Raw genomic sequence first — 27,974 nt, 5'->3', positions numbered from 1 at the left:
TCTAATAATAAAAGACGAGGCAATAAAAGAACTAATTCAGATGACAAGACATGACCTGATTTTTTTCCACTGTAGGAGTTTTTTTTTTTTCTTTTACATTGGGAGAGAGGGAGAGGAAAACCATAACTGGCAACGTATTGCCAACTGTACATAAATTTATTTTACAAGCATTGCTAATGAGATCATTTATCGATCCTAAGGTTATTACATAAATGTCCTAGTTCAGGCCTTGCATCCATCCATGATGCGAATTTTATCTCAGCTGCAGAAGTGCAGTAGAGGTAAGACCTAAATGTGATAAGGAAAAAGTACCGCCTGCAGATGGAAAAAGGAGATGGTTAGATATAACAGAAAAATGAATTATAATTGTGAAGTTAAAAATTAATGCTTGCTGAACATATCCCTTGTAAAAAAAAAAAAATTGTTTGTGCAATCAATGCAGTACAAATGCATGTTTTATTTATGTATTTCAAGGAGTGGGTTTCAACCATCTGATGTAGTCGAGAGTCAATACAACACAAGCAAATATAGACACACACACAGAGCTTTCATTATGACGCACCAATACGTGCAGTAAATCCATCTACTTTTTCATTTATATAACGCACATAGTTTTTCCCTTTTTTTTTCTCAACATATCAAATATATGCACGATTCAGAGAAGAACAGTTTCCATAATTAAATGAACTGGAGGGAAAACAAAAAACGAGAAGGAAGCTAACTCCACTATTGCACCAAAGCAACACAACACCAGGTCACATGCTACAGAGTCTAACCACCGACCAAAGAAAGAAAGGCTTTATACTGTTCATTCCTAACATAAAATTAGGAGATCAAAAAAGAGTTTTTCTCCTCTAGTGATATATGGAATATTAGAGAATAACTAGCCACATCCTACTGTTGGAATTGGTTTAAGTAAGATGAGAGCATATACAGGCACACGGTAACATGAAAGCAAACATACACTCATAAATAAATAAATAAATAAATAAAGACAGAGACTTCAACGGTTCAACCTACCACAGCTTTTACAAAATCATATGGACACAGCCTCTAAATTGGAAACCTACAGACATGTACATGATAATCCTATGTGGCATGGACACGAGCGAACACAATAATGAAGAGACGGAGCTTGAACTAAGGAGCAGCTTCAGAGTTAGACAGAGGTAACAGTCCAATGAGAGGTATGTACGTTCCAAAGAGGACAATTCTTCTTGTGAGGGACATTGGATTTGGGGAAAAGTGGGATTGTAGTTGCTGCTGTGGTTCATTTTCATTTGGATAATTGATTGAGGTGACTAAGGATGACTTGGTTTTGCTAAAAATCAGTCGTCTAGTGGTGGTTGCAGAATAGGTGCTGGCACAGCTACAACCAAGGATTAAAGTGTTGATACCGGTAATGGGTTCAGAAACTTCGGTGGGTTAAGAAACTTCAGTGGATTAAAATGTCGATACCAGTAATGGATTAAAATGTCCATACCGGTGATGTCGATTCCGTTCTTCCTCTTCTTCTTTTTCAATTGTTTTACACAGCAATGGGTTCAGAAACTTCGGTGGGTTTACACTGAAATCCACCGAAATTTCAGTCAAAATCAACTGAAATTCACAGATATTGTGGTGACATGCTGATGTTTTGTCAACAATACTGAAACTTCCAAGCTTTCTATGAAGTTAAGGGCAACACGGGTGAAATTTCGGCAATTCCACCAATATTTAAAACCTTGGCTACAACAGAGGTAACACCTGCAAGCCTTCAGGCCAGTCTTTAGCTTCGTCTCACATCCTGGCAGCTTTGCCACCAGACGTGGTGGGCATGAAAGGGCCTGGATAAGGATAGAGATGTGATATTGATGATGCTCATTTTCTTTTCATTGAACATTGTCATCTAATAGTGGATTTGGGCTTTGAATTTTGAATTTTGAGCATGATTTGGTTCCGGTTTGGCTGGTGTTTTGGAGCTCAAAAACAAAGGAGCTGTAACTGCTCTGGAGTATGGGGATTTTCTATGTTAACCTCTGCTTCTTCATCACCAAAGAAAAATTGAAGATGATCTTCTGTAAAAGGTTAAACGAAAAAGACTCTCCACATCATTCAACTTAACCAAACAGGAGTAATCTGGGTTAATGAGCCTGGACTTATTAGTAGTTTGCTGAAGTAGAGATGTCTATGTAATTACATGAAGTAGCAAGCAGGCTAAAGTATTTTACTCAGAAAGTAGTTGACTGTGAGCCTGTGAACCATCTAAGAAAATTTCCTCAATATACAACAATTTGAACTCATGCATTGATGATATCTAATAGAGGTCAGCTAACAAATTAGGCCCCGCTAAGCAAATAAAATAGAGTTAACACAAGAAACTTAGGAAGTGCTTTAAGAGTTAAATTGTTGACGAACATAAAAACTACCTTAATGCTTTGATACCCATGTCCATGAGGTATGCTTGATGCTCATCATCATCATCATGGAACTTCTCGAGTTCCTTACTATAATAAAGAATATCGTCTCGTAGATGCCCCGCCCCTGCACACCTTTTAATTGAAGACCAAAGTGAGAAACATCAACAATAAGAGCTAATTACTACTACCACCTGAAGTTATGTTTAAAGACGATCAACTCCCCACAAAATGTAAAACAAGCAAAAACGGTGCAGTTACACAATTACTCAAATAAAACGCAATTCATCAAGCACGGATGTATTCTTTCTCCTTAAGTCCACATGAGGAACACACAAAATTACACGGCCAACAGCACAATTTAATGCTTCTATGCTACTGTTGGCCAGACCTGCTTTTACATTTTAATACATTACCTGATGCTTAGACAAGTATGCAGTACCATAAGGAGATAAGTTCGACATGGACTTTCTAAGATATAAAATACCTTTCAATAACTATGTCAACATCTGCTTTGCTCTTGGGACCGTACACAAGAACTCTCGTAAGGCTTAGTATGTCTCGGTAGTCACCCATCCTACGAACTTCTTCATCAGAAGCTCGAGAAGGCAAGTCCTCTTCAGTTGTATACGATGGATTCGTTCTAAACAGTAGTTGTGGGTCCTTTGATACAAAGTTAGCTTCTGCACCAAATCTAATACAAATAATAGCCATTGCATAAGCAACTCCTCCAAACCCCGTGTGTGATACAAAAAGGTAACACCCTGCAGAGCTATAGGCAAAAAGTTAATTCTATTGAATTACATAATTTACTACATTAGAAATAAATTAAAAAATTGAACGCCAAAGCAAGGCTCACAGAAACCAGCTTCTTACAAAACTCATAAACTACAATAGTGCTCTGATATCAAAATACGCCAACATAATACCAAAGAACGTCAATAGTAAAAAATAAATAAAAATTGCAAGTATATTCAGATGACAGAAATGGTCTATCACTATATGACCTTTGACTGTTCTTATTATTATTATTTTTAAACTAAAAAAAAAACCTCCCTTATCCTCGTTTGTGGTATCATGTTGAGGAACAGGCCCTTAAGCATGCAACTTTGTTTTCTCAATGAAGGGCAATATAATTTTCCCAGTGCAATTTGGTTTACTGAAACAAATAATGGTGAATCAAGAGTACTTTTCTTAACAGCGGCAAATGAGTTTAGTTTGCATTAATAATTTTTATATCTCAAATTTTCATTGTTTAGTATAAGTTTTCTTAGTTTAGACAAATTTTTCATTTCGTGGTATTGCTATTTACTGATGGGATGCATACCAGTTACGGATACTTACTCATCTATACGGTATTGAATTGCATCCACATCAGAAGCTAAAGCCTCTCTTTCTCTAGTTAATGGTATTCTTCTGTATGTAATATTATAACCCTCATCTTTCAGGGCAGCATAAACTTCAGCTGGTGTCTTCACATCATCTGCAAAGATATTTTCCAAGTATCCAATGACACTGGACTGATTCAATGCTGGGCTATATTCTTCACGATGTAAAAGCATACGGCCACCAGACCGTCTGACCTCAGATAGTATATCTTCTTTTAGTCGTGCTTCCATGTGTTCCACCTGCATATGATTGCAAGAATTTTAATTTTGAGATCATATTTAGCCTAATGACTTATATTAAAAATAAAAAATAAAAAACATACCACTGGGCCTGTGATTCCCACATGCTTGAGTGTATCAACAGGTTTGTTTAGCTCCCGTAAGACAAATGGTGTGCTATTAATGTAAACAACTGCTTCTTCTCTCAGATCAGTTAAAATCACTTTCTGAGCAGCAGATCCTTCTGCTTTGGGCTTGGCACCTAAATATGCTAGCATCTCTTTGGCACCAGGAATTGTTGGCGTAGCCATGCTGTACACAGGATATCCATCCACCTGGTTCAAATAAAAATTTTAGGGTTAAAAGTGGCAAATTCTCTTTGCACTGTAAAAGTTACCTTCTCAGTATAGCCACACTAAGGCTGTTACATAAAAAAAATATTTATTTATATTATTTTTTAAAATGTGGGCCTGCTTATAATAAAAAACAGCTTGATTCAGACAATAACTCCCAGTGCCAGAGACAGCCTTTTAACAGATCTTCAGGCATAGACTGTAGCCTTTACGGAAAAACCATTGTGCATTATTTAGTGCTTGCGTGGTAGTACTCTTGGCTGCACCCAACACTTTGCATCAGATACATTTACATAATTAAGCATGCTTTTATCTTATATTTATGATCTTCCATATTATAGCGTCTCATTCATATCCATGTATCTCCTAGTTCATGCATGCATTCAGCTAGGATTCATATATCATCCAAGAGTGACATTTATGTAGCATTTATGCATTCATGTATCAACTAGCTATATAAGGGCGACTTCTTCTACCCTTAGTCAATCATTCTAAATTTCGATTATAATCTATCCCAAAGATCTTTCTTTGAGAGTGTTATTTCTCCTTGTGGATTTAAGGCATTTTCCTGGTAGAAAACGAAGATTTTCTTCTAGTTTTCGCTTCTGTTCTGCATCAGGTAATTCCTAGACCTTTCCAGAAAGACCCCTTAAACTTCCCATACATCATTAGCAACAACTAGCCCCGATATAACATTAATAACAGCTAGACAGACCCTATATACTCCCGGTGGGGTATTAATAACCAAAAGACAGGCTCCGCATACATAATTAATAACAATGGCACTTGAACATAATTACTACTTAGTACTTAGTAAAGTTGTCCAGGCATCTCTCAATAGATATAGTAATATGTATTTACTTCATCAATCCCTACCCCTTGGAAGAAATTAGTCTTCGAGTCAAGTGCTGACGTCCAATCTCATCTTTTGTGCCATCATTGTATGGATACAAATCTGAGACGATGAATATGTGATCAATTCCCAAACGCCAACGTAAATCAACTCTAAATGCATTTTCTCCATTTTTCTTGATGATGTGGTTCTGTCCATATTTTTGCTAAATTCATAATAAGAGCCAACAGGAAATCGCCCCCTCCTTAACTAAACCATTCGCTTTTTCAGAAACTCTGGACACTCCTTTTCTTATCTGCATAGGCCTTGTATTTGGCATTTGAATCTTCAATCTTCAGCCAGCTTTGACCCAAATCGAAGCAATGATTCGGTTGCCTCCCATATACATTTTCAAAGGGGCTTTTGCCGGTAGTTCAATTCTAGAATAATTATATGCAAATTCAGCTTGTCAAACGTCTTCCCATTGTTTTGGGTTCTGTGCTGGTACTGATTTCAATTCCTATTTTCCTTCCTTTACGAGCAACACAGAAGCAGCCCCATTATGTTCAAGTTCAGTTAAAACTGTCAAGATGTCAAGCAAGGATGTACTTCGTTCTTCTTGGACTCAGGAAAGTCATCTTCCTTCATCGGAGCTAGGACCACCTTAACTTCATTCTTAAAAAAGGCATAAATATTCTTTTCACGATGGTGAACAGTCTTATTATCAAATTTCCATGGCCTCCCTAATTCTTCCATGTCCACCACATCACATAAAACTTTGTGTGATTAAATATTTCCAATGGAAAAGGGAACAAGAAATTGTTGTGTCATCTTAACCTCTCCTCCCTTTTTGAACAAAGCTATATGGTAAGGTCTTGGATGTTGCTGAACCTAAAGATTCAGTTTTGTCACCATTTCTCTAGATACCAGATTTTAGCTACTTCCTCCATCACTGATAACAGTACAAAACCTCCCATTAGAGGAGCCTAGATTTCCAAAGGGAAATCAAGTAAAGCCTTTAGGAACTTTAAGAAACTGATAATCTTTCAGGTAAAATATTTCTAGGCTAACTTTTTTTCTCACCACTGGACTAGACCCTTTTATAATACGAAAAAGACCACCCCCTGACTCGCTTCACCTCAATATAAATATTCAAACATATATGTTAGTGCAAAATCAACCAACTGCATCAAAGAGAAAGCAGCTGTCCTCCAGACAACTCTATCGCCAAATGAAGTAATCCTGTTAAATGCATTTTATACAGTTGATTTGCAGCCTTATCCAATTGCATGGCAGACTCACTTACCCCTACTTAATCAAGCGGGAAGAAATGCAAGCATACCTTATAAACATGTGGTGCACCATGAATTTGTATGTGGCTAGAAGTCCTCTGACCTGGAAAGAAATACATTTTAAGTATAGATCCTTTCCCCAAAACAGAACCGCTTCGGGCCTTGACAATGGCCTCCATGACAGCATCTCCATGTTGAGACTCATGCGGTGCTCTCAACTCCTCCTGAGTTCCAAAACCAAAATGTGAAAGCAATTATATAATCCATCCCAAAACAAGAAGGAAATGTTTACTAAGCTCTTAGAGTCTCTAAATTGCCCAGCCAAAAGGAAAAATAAAGGGAAATAGAAAAAGAAAAATCTCTAAGTCAACAAGTAGAAGGGATTTACAGGGACAGTAAAAAATCGTCCAGGCCTTAATCTTATGCTCCATTTCATTGCTTGAACTTCTGGTCTCTGATGCAACCAATTCTTAAATGTCATCCTAGATTCTCCTTGCCCACAAAATCCATCAAATGCTTCACTTCCTAAGTATGCTGCAAAAGCAATTAAACGGAAGTAGCGCTCCAAGTACTCAGCGCCACGATTCAATGCCACCCTCCTTACCCTTGGCTCAACATGTTGTTGATTGAATACCTTTCTATATTGCAGAACGGCTTGGCGTATGTTCTGTAGAGCAGAACATCTATCAATTATAGCATCTAAGGCTTCTCGGCATTCCACCCCATTATCAAATAATCTTGTTATTTTCCACAACAAGAGGATGTCATTCATGCCAAATACACGGCCTTGATCCTTTTCATTTCTTACAGCTGTAACACTGGAGGTTGATGCAGCACTATTACCTCCTGATTCTTCACCACTTGAGCTACCACCATCCACCTCTTCAAGGGTAATATTGTCAACCAGGATTTTGATAGGTCTCCCATGGTCAATTCGAAGTTTCAAAAGGCAAGCAATTACAGTACCTGTGGTTGTCCTTCCTCTGCCCATCTGTGAATATTAAGAGAAAACAAAAAAGAACAGAGGAAGTTCAGGGGAAAGAAACGAATACAAGGGAAAAGAAAAATACATTAGATTTATCCAGAGAAATCATTGTCTGTATACAGAAAAAAAGGAAGGAAAATAATTAAATGTCAACCTGGCAATTGAAAACAAAAGCAGTGTCCTTGGATGCAGAAGCAATATTAATAGCCAACGTGTCGAAGTCAGAACTTTTGGGAGCTTTACCATCAGTGATGGGCACACGCGCATACTTTATGGGAAAACCATCTGTCTCCAAACCTTTAAAAACCTCAAGTGGGGTCTGAATGGCCTCAGAATTTACATGTTCCCAAGCATCAAATATTTGCCCATCATCTGTTTCATGAATAACCATTATAGCACCCCCATAGTGCTCAGCTTCTCGCAGTATATCTTCTTTCAGTCGAGCTTCCATCCTCTCCACTCTCTCACGATCGATACCCTGAAAGAAGAAATCGTGGTTTCATATTTTTCTTTTGGACAGGAAACATATATACTTTTGTTTCTCAAAAGTGAAAGATCATGGTTTCATTATAACCTAGTCCACTACCAACAGAAAAAGAAAATCCAAGCCAAATGTATGAACCATGACAGTTGTAATCATGTCTTGGACTGTATCCTTGTAGGATCCTAGATGCCATGCCATGCCATGCCATGCCATGCCATGTTCATGCTATGAGACCTTTCTGCTTGAAACTCCAAAAGTGCCTCAATTGAGGTATGTATTCTGTTTGGGTTATGAGAAAGGGACAAAATCCTTTTCCATTGCAGTAGAAACTCTCAGTATCCACAGTGCCAGCTGTAAAGATATTTGTCTTGACACGCTTCAACAAAATTAAATTTATGGACATCAAGCTGCACTGGTGCCATACACACTGAACATTGAGTGACAAGTTTTGTCATAAGTTCTCTCTATTTCTAATAGAAAGTATGACTTAAAGATTAGATGGACGGAACAAATGCTTTTTATCTAGAGGTGGGAGGTTTACTTCTGTTAAATAACTTGCTGCTGTATCTTGTTCTTTAATGTAACCAACGGCAATAGACTAAACTAGCAAATATTAGAAAACTTAGACACACAAGAATTATACTGGTTCGGCAGAACTTTTGCCTACGTCCAGTTGTGATTTCTCTAGGTAGAGAAATCACCGCTCCTTTGATTAATAATAGAGATTACAGAACTTTTGCAAACCCTAGAACTAATCTCAAAACTCTTGGCTATCTCTGGCTGTTTTCTCTCTCTCAAAATAAGCCTTGCCACACCCTATTTATAGATATAGAGTTGGCTTACATGTCCTAAGGCTGATTGAATTCATATTCCTAAGTGGATTAGGAAATTACACTTATCCAAAACCAAATAGGCTTCTAGAAATCCAAACCTGAATTGAATAAGGAAAACTGAAATTCTTTCCTAATCCCTCTAGGACAAGAATACCTCTAATTTTCCTAAAACAATCCTAAACTAACTAGGGCATATTTGACGAGCCAAAATCCTAACAATCTCCACCTTGGTGAGTCAAACCAAGTCTTGATCGTTGCACCCCAGAGTATCTTTGAACCTCTTTGAAGCAGCTCTGGAAATCTTCAAGAGTTTTCACCTTGGCAATCTTCTTCTTGCCTCATTGCACCTCAAGTGAGGAGGTGCTCCACTTTAATCAATCAACGAGATTGATCAAGTTCAAGCAAGTTCAAGCAATGCTTGAAGCTTGAACTTCTTGACCGGCACTATCTTTGTAAGGAAATCTGCGGCATTGTCATCCGTATGAACCTTTTCAATCCAAATCTCCTTAGACTCCACCCAATTTCTGATTCTGTGATATCTTGCTTCAATGTGCTTTGATCTTCCAGAAAATACTTGATTCTTTGCCAAGTAAATGGCACTTTGACTATCACACTTCAGCTTCACACAATCTTGGGTGATTCCCATTTGACTTATCAAGCCATTAAGCCAAATTGCTTCCTTTCCAGCTTCGGCCAATGCAATATACTCTGCCTCTGTGGTCGACAAAGCTGTAATTGGTTGCATTAGTGCCCTCCAATTGATTGGTCCTCCTGCTTATGTAAACACATAACCAGAAGTTGACCTTCTCTTGTCCAAGTCCCCTGCATAATCGGCATCTACATATCCCAACACCCCCGCATTTTCCTTTTGCTTCTCAAACATAATCCTTCGTCGCCAAGAACCCTTCAAATAACGCAAAATCCACTTGACTGCATCCCAATGTTGCTTTCTTGGATTTGCCATGTATCTGGAAACAACACTGATTGCTTGAGCTATGTCGGGACGTGCACATACCATTGCATGCATAAGGCAGCCCATTGCATTAGCATAAGGCACTTTCTCCATTACTTGCTGCTCTTCCTCAGACTTAGGACACTATTACCCACTTAACTTGAAGGGAGCTGCCAAAGGAGTCGAAACTACCTTTGCTTCTTGCATGTTGAACTTCTCAAGAACCTTCTGAATATACTTGGCTTGTGATATCCAGATCCTTCCAGCAGTCCTATCTCTCTGAATTTCCATGCCAAGGATCTTCTGTGCTGCACCTAGATCCTTCATGTCGAACTCCTTGCTCAACATCTTCTTCAAGTCTTGAATTCTAGACTTGTCTTGACAAGCGATTAGCACGTCATCCACATATAGCAATAGCAATATGATCATCCCATCTTGGAACACATGATAGTACACACAACAGTCATATAAACATCTTCTAAAATTGATTTTCAGCATGAAGTAATCGAACCTCTTGTACCACTGTCTTGGAGACTGTTTCAGGCCATACAGGGACTTCCTTAGCTGACATACTAGGTTCTCTTTCCCATATTCAACAAATCCTTCTGGTTGAGCCATGAAAATTGTCTCCTCTAGATCCCCATGAAGAAACGCTGTCTTCACATCCATCTGCTCAATCTCCATGTCACGCTGTCTTCACATCCATCTTGCTCAATTTGCTCCACCTGAGCTTCTTCATCTGAACTGATTAACGGAATCTTTGTTGCTTCAATTTCAGCATCATCTTTCTTCTCCCTACTGCTCTCGACTTTATTTAGAGGCATGGTTGTCTCATCAAAGACAACGTCTCGGCTGACAACCTTTTTCCTATTGTTGATATCTCAAAGCTTGAAGCCCTTCACTCCTTTCTCAAAACCTAAGAATATGCAATGTGTAGACTTTGGTTTGAGCTTGGACCTTTCATCACTTGGATATGTGCGTAAGCACTACAGCCGAACACCCTGAGCTTGGAATAGTCTACCGGCTTCTCAGACCATACCTCTTCTGCACTTAAAACCGAGAACTGTAGATGGTGATCTGTTAATCAAATAACTTGCATGATTAACAGCCTCTGCCCAAAAACTATCAGGCAATCCTGCATCAAATCTCATGTTCCTCTCTCTCTCCATGAGAGTTTGGTTCATCCTCTCAGCAGCTCCATTTTGTTGCGGATTCTTTTTTACTGTGAAGTGCCTTATGATGCCTTCCTGCTTGCAGTAATCGGTAAACTCATTACTTGTATATTCACCTCCATTGTCACTTCTCAAGTACTTGATTTTTCTTCCAGTTTGATTCTCGGTTTCTGTTTTCCATTCCTTGAACTTTGCAAAAACCTCGGATTTCTGCTTCATGAAATAAACCCAAACCTTCCTAGAAAAATCATCCATGAAAGTAACAAAATACCTGGCTCCACCATTTGATTTGGTTGGTGCAGGGCCCCAAACATCTGCGTGAATATAGCTGAGTTGCTCCTTGCTTCGGTTATCTGCACTGCTACTCGCGAATGATACCTTCCTTTGCTTTCCAAGAACACAATATTCACAAAAGTCCAGTTTGCAAGATGACACGCCTTCCAACAGGCCTTGCTTGTGTAATTCTTGCAACCCTTTCTGGCTTATGTGCCCGAGCCTATGATGCCAGAGTTCAGTCTTGTCTTCTATACCTTGATTTACAGAAACCGCTGCTCCCCCGACTATAGTGGTCCCAGTTAACTTATATAGCTTATTGGGTTATAGGTCACCCCGCATTACCACCAGTGATCTTTTGGCTACCCTGAGTCTTCCCTTTTTAGACTCGTACCCATAGCCGGCCTCATCTAAAGTACCCAAGGAAATCAAATTCTTTCTTAGTCTAGGGACATACCTAACGTTCCCCAAAGCTCGTATCATCCCATCAAACATTCTGATTCGAACAGTGCCGATTCCTTTTACAGGACATGCAGAATCATCCCCCATTAAAACTTCCCCGCTACTGACTTCTTTGTAAGTATCGAACCATTCTCTTACAGCACACATATGAAAAGTGCATCCGGTATCCAAAATCTAATTTGTGAAAGCCTTGGAGCCTGATGTTACTGAAAGAAGCTCTCCGTCACTCTCATGCTCGGTGACTGCACTAGCTGAACCTGAGCTTCCTTCCATCTTGGCTTTCTTCTCTTTCCAAATCTTGCAGTTCCTCTTCCAATGATCGGCTGAACCACATACGAAGCAACCTTCTTTTCCTTTTTCTTCTTGGATTTTGACCTACCTCTGTTGCTTGTTTTCTCTTCCTTGATCTTTTCCCGCCCCCTCTCTGTGCCTTTGGCATAAAGGCCTTGAGAACTTTAAGTTATATCATCTAGTTTAGCATATGACTGAAGAGCTTGAATTACGTCTTCAAGCTTGAGGGACTTCTTTCCAAACATTAGAGTTGTTCGAAAGTGCTTGAAAGACGAAGGTAGAGACCTCAGCAAGATGATAGCCATATCATCATCTTTGTAAGTTTCTTCGACCTTTTGAAGATTAGTTATGCAATTCTGGAACCTGCATACATGATCTTCAATATAACCTCCTTCCAGTCGAAGTCCGAATAGTTCATCCTTTAGAAAAAGTTTATTGGACACAGTTTTGCCCATATAAACATTCTCCAACTTTGTCCATGCTTCATGGGCAGTCATCTTTTCAGTGATGTGTGACCGAACTGATCTTGTGAGATGGATCTCGATGGAACTCTTGGCCTTCTTGAGAACCTTAGTCCATGCTGCGTCTGTCATGCTTGTCGGCTTCTCACCGTTGAGTGCATCATCCAAATCTTGTTGTATCAGTACGTTCTTCATCATCCTTTGCCAATCCGTGAAGTCATCCTTGTCGTCAAAAGGTTTTAACACGGGTCCTAGATTCGCATTCATCTTCCCTTTAGACATCATAGAACCCCTTGAACCAGGCTCTTGATACCAATTGTTAAATAACTTGCTGCTGGATCTTGTTCTTTAATGTAACCAATGGCAATAGACTAAACTAGCAAATATTAGAAAACTTAGGCACACAAGAATTATACTGGTTCGGCAGAACTTTTGCCTACGTCCAGTTGTGATTTCTTTAGGTAGAGAAATCACCGCTCCTTTGATTAATAATAGAGATTACAGAACTTTTGCAAACTTTAGAACTAATATCAAAACTCTTGGCTGTCTCTGGCTGTTTTCTCTCTCTCAAAATAAGCCTTGCCACATCCTATTTATAGATATAGAGTTGGCTTACATGTCCTAAGGCTGATTGAATTCCTATTCCTAAGTGGATTAGGAAATTACACTTATCCAAAACCAAATAGACTTCTAGAAATCCAAACCTGAATTGAATAAGGAAAACTGAAATTCTTTCATAATCCCTCTAGGACAAGAATACCTCTAATTTTCCTAAAACAATCCTAAACTAACTAGGACATATTTGACGAGCCAAAATCCTAACAACTTTTGTGCAAACAGAATTGGAAAGTCTACTGACATACTAAAAGAATCGAGAAGCTTCTGAGAGATGTTTTACTGGAGGGCCGAGAAGGGAAAAAGAGTACATGGTAGACTGGGTATAGGTTTAAGGGCTTAGAGTTTAGGGAAAAAGAGTATATGGTCTAGATGCCAGTGGGTGGGAGTTAATTGTTGTCTTAACAGGAACCTGTCGAAGCCTTGGAAGTATACGTAACAGGCTCAAAACTCAGTTTTGTGGTGAGAAATGGGGAGTGGATCAGATTCTAGCAAGATAAATGAGTGGGGAATTTTCCTTTCTGTTTATCATTCCCCCGTCTTGATGTGATAGAGCTAGCTTTTGATAGTTTGGCCTAGATTGTGGCTATCCATGTGCTAGCTGTTTTTGTGGTATTGTGGAGTGCTAGCTGTTTTTTGTGTAGTTTGGGTAGGAGAGAAATAGATCTTTTTTGATGTACAGTGCGGATGATGAAGAGAGCTCTTCGGAAAAGGTGAGGTTCTCCCGTCTTTAGGGACGTCTCATTTTTTTGGGGGACCATGTGTTTTTGAGTTTCTTAAATAAAATTTTGTTTATCATAAAAAATAAATAAAACAACAAAAGAAAAAGATTGAGCAGGCACAGCCATCCTGCAAGAGAGACTCCGCTGTTGAACTTCGTTATGCATGTACAGTGTTCATATATATAAGATAATATTCTCTTACGTTTCCATAAGATGCTTATGTTTTCAAACAATGAGGTTGCCTCACACACTTTTTGAAATAATGAACCTAATCAATGGTCCAGATTCACAATATAGCAACACAAGCCTCTTCTGTTGCCAAAATATCTCACAAGAGAATAAATCTGAATATAATATATGCAAGCCTTTTGACAATTTGAACATGATTGAGTTTTTTATGTAATCTAACTTAAATACCATAAGGAAATGCTCTCAAATACCACTATTACTGTAGCAAATTTTTTTATGTAATCGACAGAATATTGATACTTTATCGATTTTATATTAAGACTATTTGGGACTGTTTTCTATCAAAATTATGGGACAATATCGACAACACTTGGAGATGAACGATATAATGGGACTATTTGCTACAGTAATATGCTATTTGAGAACTTAGCTACAGTCATAGTGATATTTGAGAGCATTCCCTATACTGTAAGGAGCAAAATGTACTCTTCCACGGTATTTCTGGTATGACCAGACAACTGAGTGTAAAGCAGCATGCAAAGTGTCTAATGGTTATATTCGACTTCAAGCAACAAGTACTCTTCCCTTATTTAATTTGAAGAAACATTATATAGATATGACATGCAAGGTAAAAAATAAGAAAAATTACCGTGTATTCAAGCATATTTTTGTATGGTCGTTCAACCTCACGGAGTACAAACGGTTTTCCATTGATGTAAATCACAGGTTCTTCTCTCATATTATGCCAAAACACTGGTCGACCATCTTTGGAGCTACCAATCTTTTGGATGACAGATCGTATACCATCAATTGTTGGATTTGCGACTCCATAAACTGGAAATCCAGGGACCTCCCGAAAATTAGGGGCACCATCCACTCTTTCTGGTAAATTTTGGTTTTGACAACCAGGACAGTGGTCACTTTTCAAAACTGTTTGGCTACCAAGAACCTCGCCCTTTCTCAAGGCCGCAACTACACCCATCTCATAAGGCCGGCCATCAGCAGATTCAGCAATCTTCTTCAAAGATGGTTTCAAACTTGCATATCCAAGTGCACCCATTGGATCTCTTCTCAGCAGCCTACAACAAAGGAACAATTTAAGCAAATGAACATAGCCAGATGGAATCAAGATAACTTAGCTATGTTCTATTTCTTTCATGAATTGGACAAAAAATCACGAAGAGAGATTCATAGTTATATATTCATGTCATTATGCCAAGAGCTAAAAAATTACTAACCAAGTATGCACTTAAACAATGCAGCCTGTCAGCTCATTATATGAATTTGGACTCATCCCAACTTGTGGTGCATGTATACTTCCTTGGGTCAGAATCATACATGTATACTCCTCTCACCTTATGTATCAGTGCCACAGAATTGAACTTTTTCGGGTCAGACAAGGCCTCAAGGTTTGGGCCAATCTAAAGAAAAAGTTAAAGAGGCAGGACCCTTTCCGTGATTTTAAAAAGTTGAACCTTCTAACAATTAAGGACAATTAGTCCAAAGAGAGCACTATGCTACTGATCATATTGCAAGGCAACAAAGCCTCAATTGACTAACATGGTGAACAAGGCTTCTAAATCTTTTTCTTTCCTGCCTTTCTGTTTTGGATGCAAGAACATAAAGCTTACTCTGCCATTGACCCAACAGAAAAGTAAATTCCAAATCTTATGGCTCTCTTTTATCCAACAAGAATGAATATCTCCAATTTCTTTAAACTCTATGTGCGTCTTTGCTTTCTAACAAGAGTCCGGGGAAGAAGAAAAGAAATAAAAAGCCAAAAGTTGCAGAAGAATATTACATCCTTTTGGGGTTCTATTGAAGGAACAGGACTCTAATGAGGCAAAAGAGGTAAGACCTTTCCATAGGCATTTTTCTGTCCTTAATCAGCCATTCTTTTTTTATGGAAGCGTGGAGTGCTGCAGGAAAGAGATGGGTTACATTAAAATGGTTGGGTTCCAAGATAGTGCTCAAAGGCTCAAGTCAACGTCCATGGAAAGACATTTCCCAAGGCATTATTAACTCCTTTTATTTTCACTATTGTTTTGTGGTGAGAAACAAGGAAACAGTAAAAATAATTGGAATAGAGCTCCACTGGGTAAACACCTTTGTGTTCTGCTTTTCCTTGTCTATATATAGACTGTCAAATATCATAATCTTCCCATAGCTAGATTCTGTGTAAAGTCATTTCTTCTTTTCGGCAGGACTTTGGTTTCTACAGAAATTAAACGATTCCCAAGTTGGGAAGTTGTCTTAATTATTTTCTTGTTAGAAAAAATTTCTTTTATAATAAGAAAACTTGGAAGTTAGAGCCTTCATGGTATTTTCTTGTAATCTTAAGCAAAGACATCTTTTTGAGTTGTACTTGTATTTACTTGTTCCTTCACAGATTGTGGATTCTGTATCCGCTCTATGGTCAACAATCGGAACGAAAAACAATTTGATTACTACAATGCCATTTTACAAAAGAAAATATATTTTCCATAGAAGAGTAAAAAATCCTCCAAATTTAAAACAAAATGATATGTTAGATGGCTATTTGGTAAAAAGAAAACTCAAACTATTTAATGAATTAATAGTACCCAAAAAAAAAACTATTGAAACAAAATTATTTTAGAAACTGATAAACTGATATTTGTAAACATGTTTTAAAAATATTTGATAAGGTGTACACTGAAAGGGCTCTCAAAGTTTTTTTATTTTTGGGTGAACTCAAAATTAAAATTACAAATCCAACCAAAAGAAAAAGGAAAAACAACCCATCCACCCAACCCCTCTCTTCCCTGACCATCGACAGAACGCAGCCACTCCAACCAAAGCCCCTCCATAGATACTTAATGACTCCTGATTTGGTTATTGTTAATAAGGAATCTTGAATAAAAACTTTTAAAAATACTGTTTGGATTAATGAACTAAAGTCCGAAGTGGGCCCCAAAAAGTATCTCCATTTTTGCCAAAAAATGGGGGGGTCCATCCCTGGACGGGCCCTGTATATAAATTCGTTAGCATCCTATGAGTATCAATCAATCGCTATTTGACACTGTCAAATGCCATATTGTTAATCTTTGAAATATTATGCCCGTTATAAGAACTACCCAAGTCAAATGTTTAAAATCTATCACATACAAAGTAACAGTTTCGGTGTCACCACAGCCCTGTCTCTAAGTGTCATCTCATTTGTACCTTGGAAAACGAGAATTAAAGGGAAACAAGAAGATGAAATTTGGAAGCTCTTTACGAAGAAAAAAAAAAGGAATACAAAAAACTCAAATGCTAAACCTTTCATTTTTACCTGCGAATAATGCTATACAGTTCTGGCCTAGCTTTCATCCAGTCAGCAAAACTGCTATAACCAACGGAACTAGAGCGGAGGGCTGCTCTCTCTGAATGAATGTACACGGCAAAGCATATAAGAAAGTAGTATCGTTCCAAATACTCCACAAAAAATGAAAGTGACGCCTCCCTTTTCATCTCATCTGGTTGGCGCAGAATACTATTGCGATAAGTGGCAATTGCTTCACGTAAGTTCTGTACTTGGATTCAATAGAAACATTTTTACTGAGATCAAAATTCTATGATAAAACATGAAAAATTTACCTTAGATTATACAGAGCAATAAAATCATACATTAAAAAACGGAAAACAAACAAATCCAAAGTTTGACATGCCATACCATAAAGTTAAAGCAATGAGTAAAAACTATACCTGCATAGAGGCGCACTTGTCAATAACTTTATCCACTTGTCTTTTGCCTTCAACACCACCCTAAAGACATCTTGTTGATTAACAAAATACTCGAGAATACATTAACTGTTCTACTATAACAATAACCAACAAAAGAAGAAATCAAATACCTCTAATACTCGAATCAAGCTTCTTATGACTGCATATTCTCCTCTACGAATCGCATCTTCTGAGTTTGGAAAATTGTCAGTGACAATTGCACTGGAGTCAGAAACTTTCCCAATTGAATTGGTTCTTGGAATACCTATTTCATTTGAAGATAATATAAAATTAAGAAATCCTTTAAAAACAGAACCAACCGCACATGTAAACCAATAAAGGACTTGATCTAAATTAAATAAAAACAATGATTCTAAACATTCCAGGGACTCTTACAAAAATCCATCATAAAATGCAGAAAATAGTTTATTTTTTAAATGGAGGACTCTGCTAACTTTCGGTATTATCTCAGGATTGAAGATTTTTATTTTTATTGAAATGAGAAACTTTTATTGCACAAAACAAAGCAAAAATACAGGAACAGAACAGGGGTGGCCAAGGTGGCCACACAAGCCCCAAAACAAAGAACACCACCTAAACAGCCTATCACATTACAAAACTACCGCTTTCCCATCCAAATAAATGAAAACTGAAGTTAATATCCTTAAATACTGAAGAAGTTGATGCCCACAATGATGCCCAAAAACGAACCTGGTCCCAAAGCTGGTCGATCTCGTCACCCTTATCATCATAAAAAATTCTCTTATTCCTCTCCATCCACACCACCCAAAACACAGCCATCATAGCACAACTACCCAGCACCATCCTCAGGATTGAAGATTAATAGAGGCAAGTGTTCAATGACGGGGATAAATGCACGGAAAGATATGAAGTATTTGGGTTCATTGCTCAGAACCAATAAAAAAGCAATTAGCCTTTGGTATCTTGTTGTGGTACAGGTAGAGAAGAGGCTAGAATCCAATCGGTTTTAAGCAGTGTACCCATATACTTTCGCTTTTCAAGATTCCCAGTAATGAGACGAAGAGATTATTAGATAATGTTTTGTGGGAGGTGGTGGAAGAGGCAAAGTGGTGTTACCAATACACTCTTTTTTTTTTTTTTTAAAGAAACATAATTTTATTAAAGTAAGAATTCTAATTACAAAGAGTGGATAAGGAATCCACAATCTAGGATAGAACAAGTAAAAACAAGAAATTACAAGGATGTAAAATAGAACATGCTCACTGAGCAAAAATTTTAATCTCACTTTACAGCTGCTAACAAATCCAACATAATAGAAGAATGAGCATAATCCTTAAAATCAGCCGAAACCAATGCCCATAAAGCTGCCCAGAACCTCACTCTATCCCAAAAATCATTTACCCACACGACCTTGTAATCCTCAAAGATTATTCTATTGCGCTCCAACCAAATGTTCCAGAAAACTGCCAACAACAAACAACCCCCATAATGTTTTGGCTTTCTTCTCCCTTCCCAAAGCCACAAACTTTGTACTCAGAAGCTCAAAGCATCCTTTTAGAATAACCCAGCTAGCTTTAATCTCCCTAAACAGTTTTCCACCACAATTGTAAAGAATAAGGGCGGTGTAGAAAGACATGATCCACACTTTCCTCATCAGATTTACATACATAAGGCACACCATTGAGCAGATAAACAAATAAAAGGCCTTCTCTTTTGAACTTGATCGCAAGTGTTAACCTTCCCAAAAGCCACCTGCCATGCTAGAATTTCTACCTTTAGAGGTGCTTTTGAATTCCAAATCTGAGAATAGGGTGTGAATTCCTGCAAGTTTCCTCTGTTGGAAAGGAATGTACTTCTTCAACCAATGACTTAAGTTGCGCACAGCTCACTACTAAACTCATATTTATCCCGCCTTGGAATTATACTTTCCTTATCCCCTATGGATGTTGCATCTGAGCCCTACATTTAAAACGAAACTGGTGAGCCTGAAAAGCACTCTGAAACAGCACCTAGAGCCTTTCTCCCTGTGTCTACATCACGCTATAGCTAATCAAGTTTGTCCCCTTCAATTTAGTTTCAAATTATTTTGATGTCCATTTAAATAACTGAGTCATCATGGTCCAGGTTGTAGAACTGGCAACGCCTCTAGTTTCCTTAGCATAGATGTACACGAATGGAGAGGCTTACACCAGAACTAACCTTTGCTCTGGTGTTTTATTATTGTCTTCCAATATCAGGAAAAATTATAACTTGAAAGGGGAGGGGTGGAGAGTAGAAGAAGGAGAATATGAGGAAATCGTACATTAGAATAGCACAAATAAAGTCCTTCTAAAAGACATAGAGATTGACCAAGTTTACAAGTTATAGAACAACAAAACTCCTTAGGATGACCAAAAATGAGTCAATTTAGTAGAAGAACTATTTGAGTGAACAGAGTAAGAGGATTACCGGAAGCTCCTATACGGTTGAGGTATATCAAAGTTGCTATCACCATTCCTGTTGTAGTTCGCCCACGTCCCATTTGGCAGTTAAAAATTATTTCTGCATTTATATCAGCTTGAGAAATTTTATGAACCTGAATACAAAGAATAAAGAGTAAATAAAGCACACACATCAGCAAATGTAATTCAGGAAGGTGATAATATTCCATGACCACAATACCACAAAAACACTTCAACTCTAGGAGTGCAGCTCAATTCATGGGTATGCCAAGAACTAACCCACTCCGACCAATTTAGGTTGTTTGTTCAGTTTCTTTGGCCGTTGGGTTGGTCTTGGCTCCCATCTTCTTGGACCCAATTGTATCAGGTCTGGTTCCCAGGTTTTACCTGACCTGATCAGAATTGTGCTACATATGCTGTTCGACAAAGAAATATTGAAACTAACCAAAATATCAAAATCCAGCTCCTTGGGTGATTTTTCATCAGTTATAGGGACACGTTCATAGTCAACAAGGTATCCTTGTACTTGCAATTCCTCGTAAACCTACAAAGTAAGAACCAAAAAGTTATATTGAGAAAACTGGTGGATTACACTTGTTTTCTCATTCCCTATGATAATTGTTCCAATGAGGATACCTCTAGCGGTGTCGTCACAGAATCCCGTGACACTGGTTCCCATTGATCCACCATCTGACCATCTGGTAGTTCGTCAGTGACAAGGATCTTATTCCCATATCTGCTATTTCAGATGTGCAGATAATGTTTAATGTCACAGAAAGCAGGAGTGAGAAAATGTTAAAGATTATGGCGCACAATTTGTAACATAACAAGGGTGAATACAGGGTACCCGAAGGAGATACCTTGCAGCTTCAATTAAAATATCTTCTTTTAATCGGGCTTCCATTTGTTCAAGCCTAGCCCTGTTAATTCCCTGATTGTTTATAAAGACACAATCAATATAAAAGCAAACAGAAAACATAACTTATTAGTAACATGCTGATACGTGTGTAAAGCTACATGAGCATTGCAATACAAATAGCATTGTGCATCTACCATAACTAGCCAACCTCTATCTTACCCCCAACCCCCAAACAATACAACAACAACAAAACTTTAATATTCTCCCAATCAAATCAAATATTAGTATCATAAGAAGATCGCTAAACTACACCATCCTCGAAATTCAAATTAATGTATAGCGAACTAAACTCTTTATAGTATATTAGCTAATCCAAGAAAATGCAGTTATTCATTCTGTACTTTTTAAGTAATTAAGCAAGAATTTAATAATAATATAAAAGATATGCCAAATTTCATAGTAAAGTTACATTAGCAAAGCATACCGTATACTCAAGGTTGGAAAAGGGCCTCTCCACGTCACGCAAAACAAAAGGGCGCCCATTAATATAGACCACCTGTTTGAAGATAAAGAGTAACTTCAGAAAATGCAAATTCTTAAGGATAAAAATATTGGCCACCATATCTCAAGTAAAATTTCAAAATCAGAAGAAGAGATTATGCAAGTCTAAGAGTACATTTATACACCGAACTAAGAAGTGAGACTAGAATATTAGATTAGTCCTATGTTTGGCAACAGCTTGAACTAGATGGCTAATCTAATCCCTAAAGAAAACAAAAACAAAAAAACAAACAGACAGACATACACTCACATACAAGAAAAAAGGCTTAAGTGGGGTTATTTTGACCAAGAGACCAACCGTCTTCAGCAAGACTTCAACTCATTCATACTGGAGTTTCTCTCTACAATTCAACCCTTTCAAGCCCTAGCTTTCTCTAACTCTCAGTGATGCTCTTTGGTGAGGTTAAATAGGACGCTTCTCTCTCTTCTTCCATCCTCTATACATTTCTTTCTAGTCTGAAAATTTTGTATTACTTTTTTATTTTTTCTTACTATTTCTTTAAGCTGGATATGCATGTTTGGTTTATTTCTTGTATGAAAGCTTGCTAAGGATGTTTGGATGATTTTGGTTGCTTTTGGTTGGGAATTGGCTTACATTTTTTTTGGGTATTTTGCCAGTATTCTGTTGGGTTTTCTGTTCTACTGGGAGCCTGGATTCATGAGGTCCAAGAGTCTATGCAGCTTAATTAAATATTTTTCTAAAAGGTTGAATTTACAGGTCTTTTTAATAGGAATAGGACCATTCATTGACAATAATAAATAGTACAAAGTTAGTGAAGACGCATCAAGACACATTATTGCAGGAACACATAACAGCTGCCTTCCAATCTGATACAATAACAGAGGAAGATAGCTTCCTAAATGCTTAAGATACAGATGCCACAAAGAAGACCGGAAGTGCACCATAACACATAAACACTCCCCCTCCTCGCCAAGAGCATCTCAAAAACTCTCCTATTCTTTTCAATCCTTAAAACCCAGAAAATTGTCAGCACAACGCATCTCCCAGGAACTACACCCCTTTCCTTTCCACCAAAAAAATTAAGTTTCTCAATTAATAAAGCCCTGCACAACTTCGGAATAGACCAACATAAGCCTGTCCCCTTAATTAACTTGACTTCGACTGAGTTAAAAGTTTCGTGGTATTGCCTACATTAGGCAGGCATAACAATTATGACTTAGGTTCGTGGTCATGATTGTGTGTCGTTTTCTTTATGTCAGGAGCTATGTTGCACCTGCAGTTATAATCATATTTCTTTTGAAACGAAAAGTACATAAAAGAAAAGAACATTTATCCAACAATATACTTTTCTCCAACAATATCCATCTAGCTTAAGAAACCAAAACTAATCACGACACTGTAGCTTTCCAATCTTCAAAATAGGAGATACAGAAGAAAAAAAGCTGACTCGAACTTCACCTTCTCCCACACCACCTCCACTTCCATCGCCCTAACATCTTCAAAGATCTTCTGATTCCCTGCTGACTAAACACCCAAATAAGGGCTATTTGTTATCCAAACTATCAAATTCTGATGTCGCATTCAGAGTTATTACCCATTACTATCTATGTTGTAAACGCTAAGCATTGAATATCCATTATCTAGATTGAAGCTCATGTAAATTATTTCTTTAGTTGTATAATTTAAAGATTTAAGATGTTTTGCCTAGTGTTGATGTCAAACCCGTAACAGGTACTATAAGTCAATTGGTATGTTGTTCTGCTGCTGATTAAAGAGGAGACAAGCAATATGTGCAATTGGTCATCGGTTTAACTGTGGATTCCCACACTGTAGGAGGAGCAGAGGTAACTGAGTGTCCTCACTCATTCCTTATGTTGATGGAAGTGCAATTTGAGAAATTTTGTATAATGGCCCAAAACTTTTATTTCTTGTATTGATTGATGCTTGTAAAGTATTTACTATTTTGGATATGAACACAAATCTATCTATTGCTTACGGCATATGCATTCTTATCTTGGAGTGGTAATTAATTCATTTGCTTGTAATGAATTGAATTTATTGTGATTTAATTTGTGGGATTTGCACTCTCCCATCTTTCAACCTCCAAAACTGATATTAAAATAATCACAGTTCAGTTTGAAAATGCACCAAACACAAAACAGTACTATATAGGTTATCAACTTTACTAGCCCGACACTGCACCAAGAGTTGTATTGTACTTAGTTTCTACTCGCCAGATGGACCTCTCTAAGTCTTTAACCTCTAATTAACATGATATGTGGAAAAATTAATGGATAATCTATTTACTCTAATGATTTTTTTTAAGACTCTAAGAATATATATAATAAAATTATCTAGTCTCTGTATGCTTACTGCTTAAGTACCAATGCTCCTTTTTTTTACCCTGGAACGGATGGAATGCTTGACTTATCTTAATACTAACCCGTTTCCCCACCCCCCCCTACACCACCTGGGCTCACCTTAATGCCAATTGGTTTTAAATCCTTAAAGATACACTTAAAATTACTATGTAGCTCTCACTCCCTATATTGTCAAATTGTCAACAAAAACAAAACGACAACATATTAGAGCTATAATTGTCCAGAATAACTATGAATACTGCAGCATCAAATAAGACTTCATGTGAATAATGCTATACAGTTCTGGCCTAGCTTTAACCCTGTCAGCTGAACTATGTCAAAAGGGTTGGCCTCTGTGAGCGACCACAGCCCCTCAGACCCCTTTCCTTATAAATCTAATGCCTTTAACCCCATTCCATACATACTTCAAAATCTATAACGAACATCCTTTTTTAGCCCCAAAAAAAAATTCAACAAAATCCCTGATTCAAGTCCTAAAAATTTCTCCATACCAAATCATCCTCCAAACAACCTAAATACTTAAATTAGCCATTGCTCAGAATTCCTGCAAAAGTCCAAATCAAACCATTAACCCCAAGCTTTGTACCATCCTTTACACGTCATCTCCACATTCTTTCTTCAAGGATTGCCCACCTCATAAGAATCGCTGCAGAGGAATGCACAGTCTACCAAAACTATCTTACGTATCATCAGTCAATTTGTACTTGATTGTTTGGCACAATTTGTACTTGACACTCCATCCATGGCAGGAAAAGCAACAAATCACACAGAACACACCAATTGGCATATTGGGCAACATTGATTACTAAAATAGGCAGGATTCAGTGAGAGGATGCAAGTTAAGTGCTATTACTTGATTGTTAGTGATGCAGAATGCGTAGGACCTAAATTGAATAGTTTCCTAATTTATTTGTTAGTTTCCTAGATTCTCTAGTTTTCCAAATTCTAGTAGGATTTCTAAATTTCCTATTTTATTTGGGTTAGGATTTCTGTTTTAGCAAGGGATTTTTATCCTATTATCTCTAGATTTTAGTTTGCTATAAATACCCCATGTAGTTCATTAAAATTCAGATTTGGGTATTGAATAAACCCTCTCTTAAAACTCTCTGATTTCTGTCTTTTCTTCTCAGTTCTCTGAATTCTGTCTTTTCTTTCATCCCTTCCATCTATCTTTTCTTCTCATCGATCCCCTATATTCTTCTTGGTTCTACTGTTTCGAGTGTTTAATCGTACCCCTAGGGGCTGTGCTACATCAGTTAGGCACCATTTTATTTTATTTTTTGAAACCCAGAACTCCACTTTGTCAGCTTTGCTGATGCAGCTTCCAAACTGGGGCCCACCGCCAAACCCTACAATCTTTGGGGGCACATAACACAAGCAAATTGCTTGATAGGTACCTTGATGAGTGTCGAACCCCTGACCACATCGGGGGGCCCAACTAGTCCCAACACCACTGGACTCACAACTCATTGGTGATTGTTAGGCACGATATCATCATAAAACTAGCAGTTGAACTAATTAGCTTTTTGATTGTCAATAGCTCTGCATGTAATTTATAGCTTAGGTTTCTTGTTTATACAATAATTTTCAATTATTAATTCCCAAAATTGCATCTAGTTCCAAACTTGGGCTACAGCAGTGTTTGAGATTCCTGAAATTGCAGGCCCCTTCCCTTATAAATGAGTAAAAATGCTGTTTTTGATACAAGAATAATTTAACGTTTCTATTATTGACAATCAGAAAGACCATAGACATTTTACAGCTTATATATGATGCTAGTTGATAGCACCAATGTATGGTGCAAATTTCCAGTACAGGAAGGAAAGAAATCAAATAGGGACAGGTAGAAAGAGCCTGATAACATATTAACTTACCGGCTCCTCGCGAAGGTTAATCCAAAGAACTTGTGTTCGCCTCCCATCAATTTGTTGAGCTCCAATATGGTTTAGAACATTCTGGATTCCATCGACTGTTGGAATGGCAACACCGTGAACATGTAGCGAATCAGCCTATTAAAAACATCAAACAATGAAAGATAATGAGCTGGGAAATGACGTGAGAGAGTGATTTACAGAATTTTCCATGTAAAACTCAAGTTGCATTAACACATATGCATTTAAGATGCAGCAATGAAAATATGTGAACCTGATTAAGGATGGATTTAAATACCAGAGAACATCAAGATTGATAACAAAGTCTGACGATTATATATATGTCAAGTGAAGTTGTAAATTGGTTCACTAAAAGTAACCATAGAGTGGTAAATCCCCTTTTCACTGGTCAATCTAACAAAACTGTGTTCTCTAAATGTAATGAAATAAAATCACTAGCAAAAGATAGACATGCACAGAAAAACAAGCAACACTTAATAGGTTATTGCTATATTGGTTAACTTTGCACGGGATAGTGTTACTGATAAATGACGTGTAAATAGAAGCAGGCATGGCAAGTGGCAAGAGAAAAGGGGCAAGACAAAAAGTAGGAAAAGAATGCATATGATGGAGCAATGTCAGAAAGAAAGAGCCACAGTACTACCTGACGGTAATTGGGAGCGCCATCGATCTGGGGAGACAAGCGTTTGTTCTGGCAGCCTGGGAAGTGGTCGCTCTTGAGAATGGTCTTCTTGCCCAGTACTGATCCTCCTCTTAGCTTCATCACCTGCTCCGGCTCCTTGGGTATCGACATGGCTCATTTATATTTATTTGCTCTAGTTGTTGTTTTATAAATATATATATATATATATATATAAATATATAGATAATTCCGCGCTACTCAAGTCTCAAAACACGCAAGCAACCGATTTCTTCTATAAAAAAATCTCTCACTGTCTCTCATCTACTAGGACTGTACTGTTGATTGATTAAAAACTATAGTAATCTAGTTAGTCGTCGGTGAAAAATTGCCCTCGTCACACCACACCACTGGACCACACCCACCAAGCAAAGGCAAGCAAGGGAGATGATAACGGTGTGATTGGATGTGAGTCTATCTATAATTTGGAAAGAAATTAGAAAAAAAAAAAAAAAAAAAAAAAGGAAGAAAACCCAAAAACCAAAGAAATCTGATACTAGGGTAGGTGGATTCTTAATTACCTCTAATTCTCAATCTCATCCATTCCACTGCCAATTAATATTTATCTATCTTTCTCTCCTCACTAAAACGCAAAAGCCCTTTTTGCCTTTGTGCCTTTGTGCCTTTGTGCCTTTGTGCCTTTGTGCGAGGGTTCAGGGATGACGATGTTCTTAACTTCTAAATAAGCCTTCTGTTCTGTGCGTCAGTGAAGTGGGGCAAAGATTCGCCGAGGCCCCTTCTCCACCTCAATCCTGAGTCCTGACACAAAACGTGAAAAGCGTGTTTTTTTCTTGTGATAATTGATTAATTTCCTTTCACAACCCAAATAATATATAATATATATTAAATTTCTTTTCCTTTTTTTCTTTAGGGTGGTGATTTTCCCACTTTCCTTTTATCCACCTACACTCCTTTTTGTTTTTTAATATTTTTTACTATAAGATAAAATGGAGTGTAAGTGAACAAAAGAGGAGTGAGAACATACAATTATAAAAACAATGGAGTATAAGTGGATAAAAAGAGAGTGGGAAAAGCAGTACCTTTTCTTTTTACATGTATTTATTTATATTTTTCTTCTCATTTCAATTCCTAAATAGCACCACGTATGGGTATGGCTTACGTTTTAGATTTCAAAAAAGAAAACGGCTCTCTATTCTCCTTTCCTTTTTCATTGTTGGCTTGCACCAAGGGAGGGTTGATCATGTTCATGTACATGTTACATTCCCAAAGGACCGGAATGGTGCCTTCAAAGATGAGGGGATGATGAGATGTGAGGCCCCTCACCCTTGAAGGTTGAAATTAGTTTTTGGTTGTTGTTGGACATGTTTTGACACAAATTCTTTCATTGGTTTATCCACGAAAACTTTGTTAGGATTTCTCATTCCTCTAAATGATAAAGTCAGTGTATTTGCCACGATATTGCATGTAGCAACCCACCCACATCACCGCACATTACCGCTATTCCAACATTTCGATAGAGAATGTGCACGAAAGGGAAAGATGAGAACATGAGTTGAGAACTAGCATATGTACCTAGCTTCTTTTGTAAATCTTATCCTCTTGGCAAGAGTTCTA

The 27,974-nt window shown here is 37.7% G+C and overlaps 1 protein-coding gene across 2 annotated transcripts; it reads right to left on the bottom strand.

Annotated features, from left to right (window-relative positions):
- Nucleotides 1-27,192, bottom strand: LOC110764563 (metal ion-binding protein). Of its 2 annotated transcripts, XM_088251064.1 has the most exons (19): nt 26,364-27,192; nt 25,703-25,837; nt 21,409-21,480; nt 20,926-20,996; nt 20,702-20,801; nt 20,511-20,609; nt 20,073-20,199; nt 17,774-17,907; nt 17,625-17,684; nt 17,212-17,447; nt 14,569-14,998; nt 7,620-7,943; nt 6,869-7,471; nt 6,531-6,704; nt 4,108-4,338; nt 3,741-4,024; nt 2,884-3,168; nt 2,409-2,531; nt 1-315 (listed from the first exon to the last, which is right to left on the bottom strand). In XM_088251064.1, the coding sequence occupies exons 1-19, from the start codon at nt 26,511-26,513 to the stop codon at nt 183-185; spliced, it is 3,771 nt and encodes a 1,256-aa protein (XP_088107190.1). In that variant the 5' UTR covers nt 26,514-27,192; the 3' UTR covers nt 1-182. The 2 variants fall into 2 exon arrangements, with proteins under 2 accessions (XP_088107190.1, XP_088107191.1); XM_088251065.1 differs by lacking the exons at nt 1-315; nt 2,409-2,531 and having other exon boundaries at nt 2,957-3,160.
- Between the last annotated feature and the right edge of the window lie 782 nt (nt 27,193-27,974).

The sequence above is a fragment of the Prunus avium genome, chromosome 3 (genome assembly GCF_965620075.1).
Source record: "Prunus avium chromosome 3, drPruAviu1.hap1.1, whole genome shotgun sequence".
NCBI classification, from domain to species: domain Eukaryota; kingdom Viridiplantae; phylum Streptophyta; class Magnoliopsida; order Rosales; family Rosaceae; genus Prunus; species Prunus avium.
This window is presented reverse-complemented; position numbering and strand designations above follow the sequence as displayed.

Excerpts from the sequence above, each read along its gene's own strand:
- LOC110764563 (XM_088251064.1), bottom strand. The coding sequence starts at position 26,513 with ATGTCGATACCCAAGGAGCCGGAGCAGGTGATGAAGCTAAGAGGAGGA. Across the intron at positions 20,997-21,408 it reads TTTCCAACCTTGAGTATACG|GGAATTAACAGGGCTAGGCT; the intron begins GTATGCTTTGCT and ends ATAAACAATCAG. Across the intron at positions 17,448-17,624 it reads ACAAGTGCGCCTCTATGCAG|AACTTACGTGAAGCAATTGC; the intron begins GTATAGTTTTTA and ends ATCCAAGTACAG.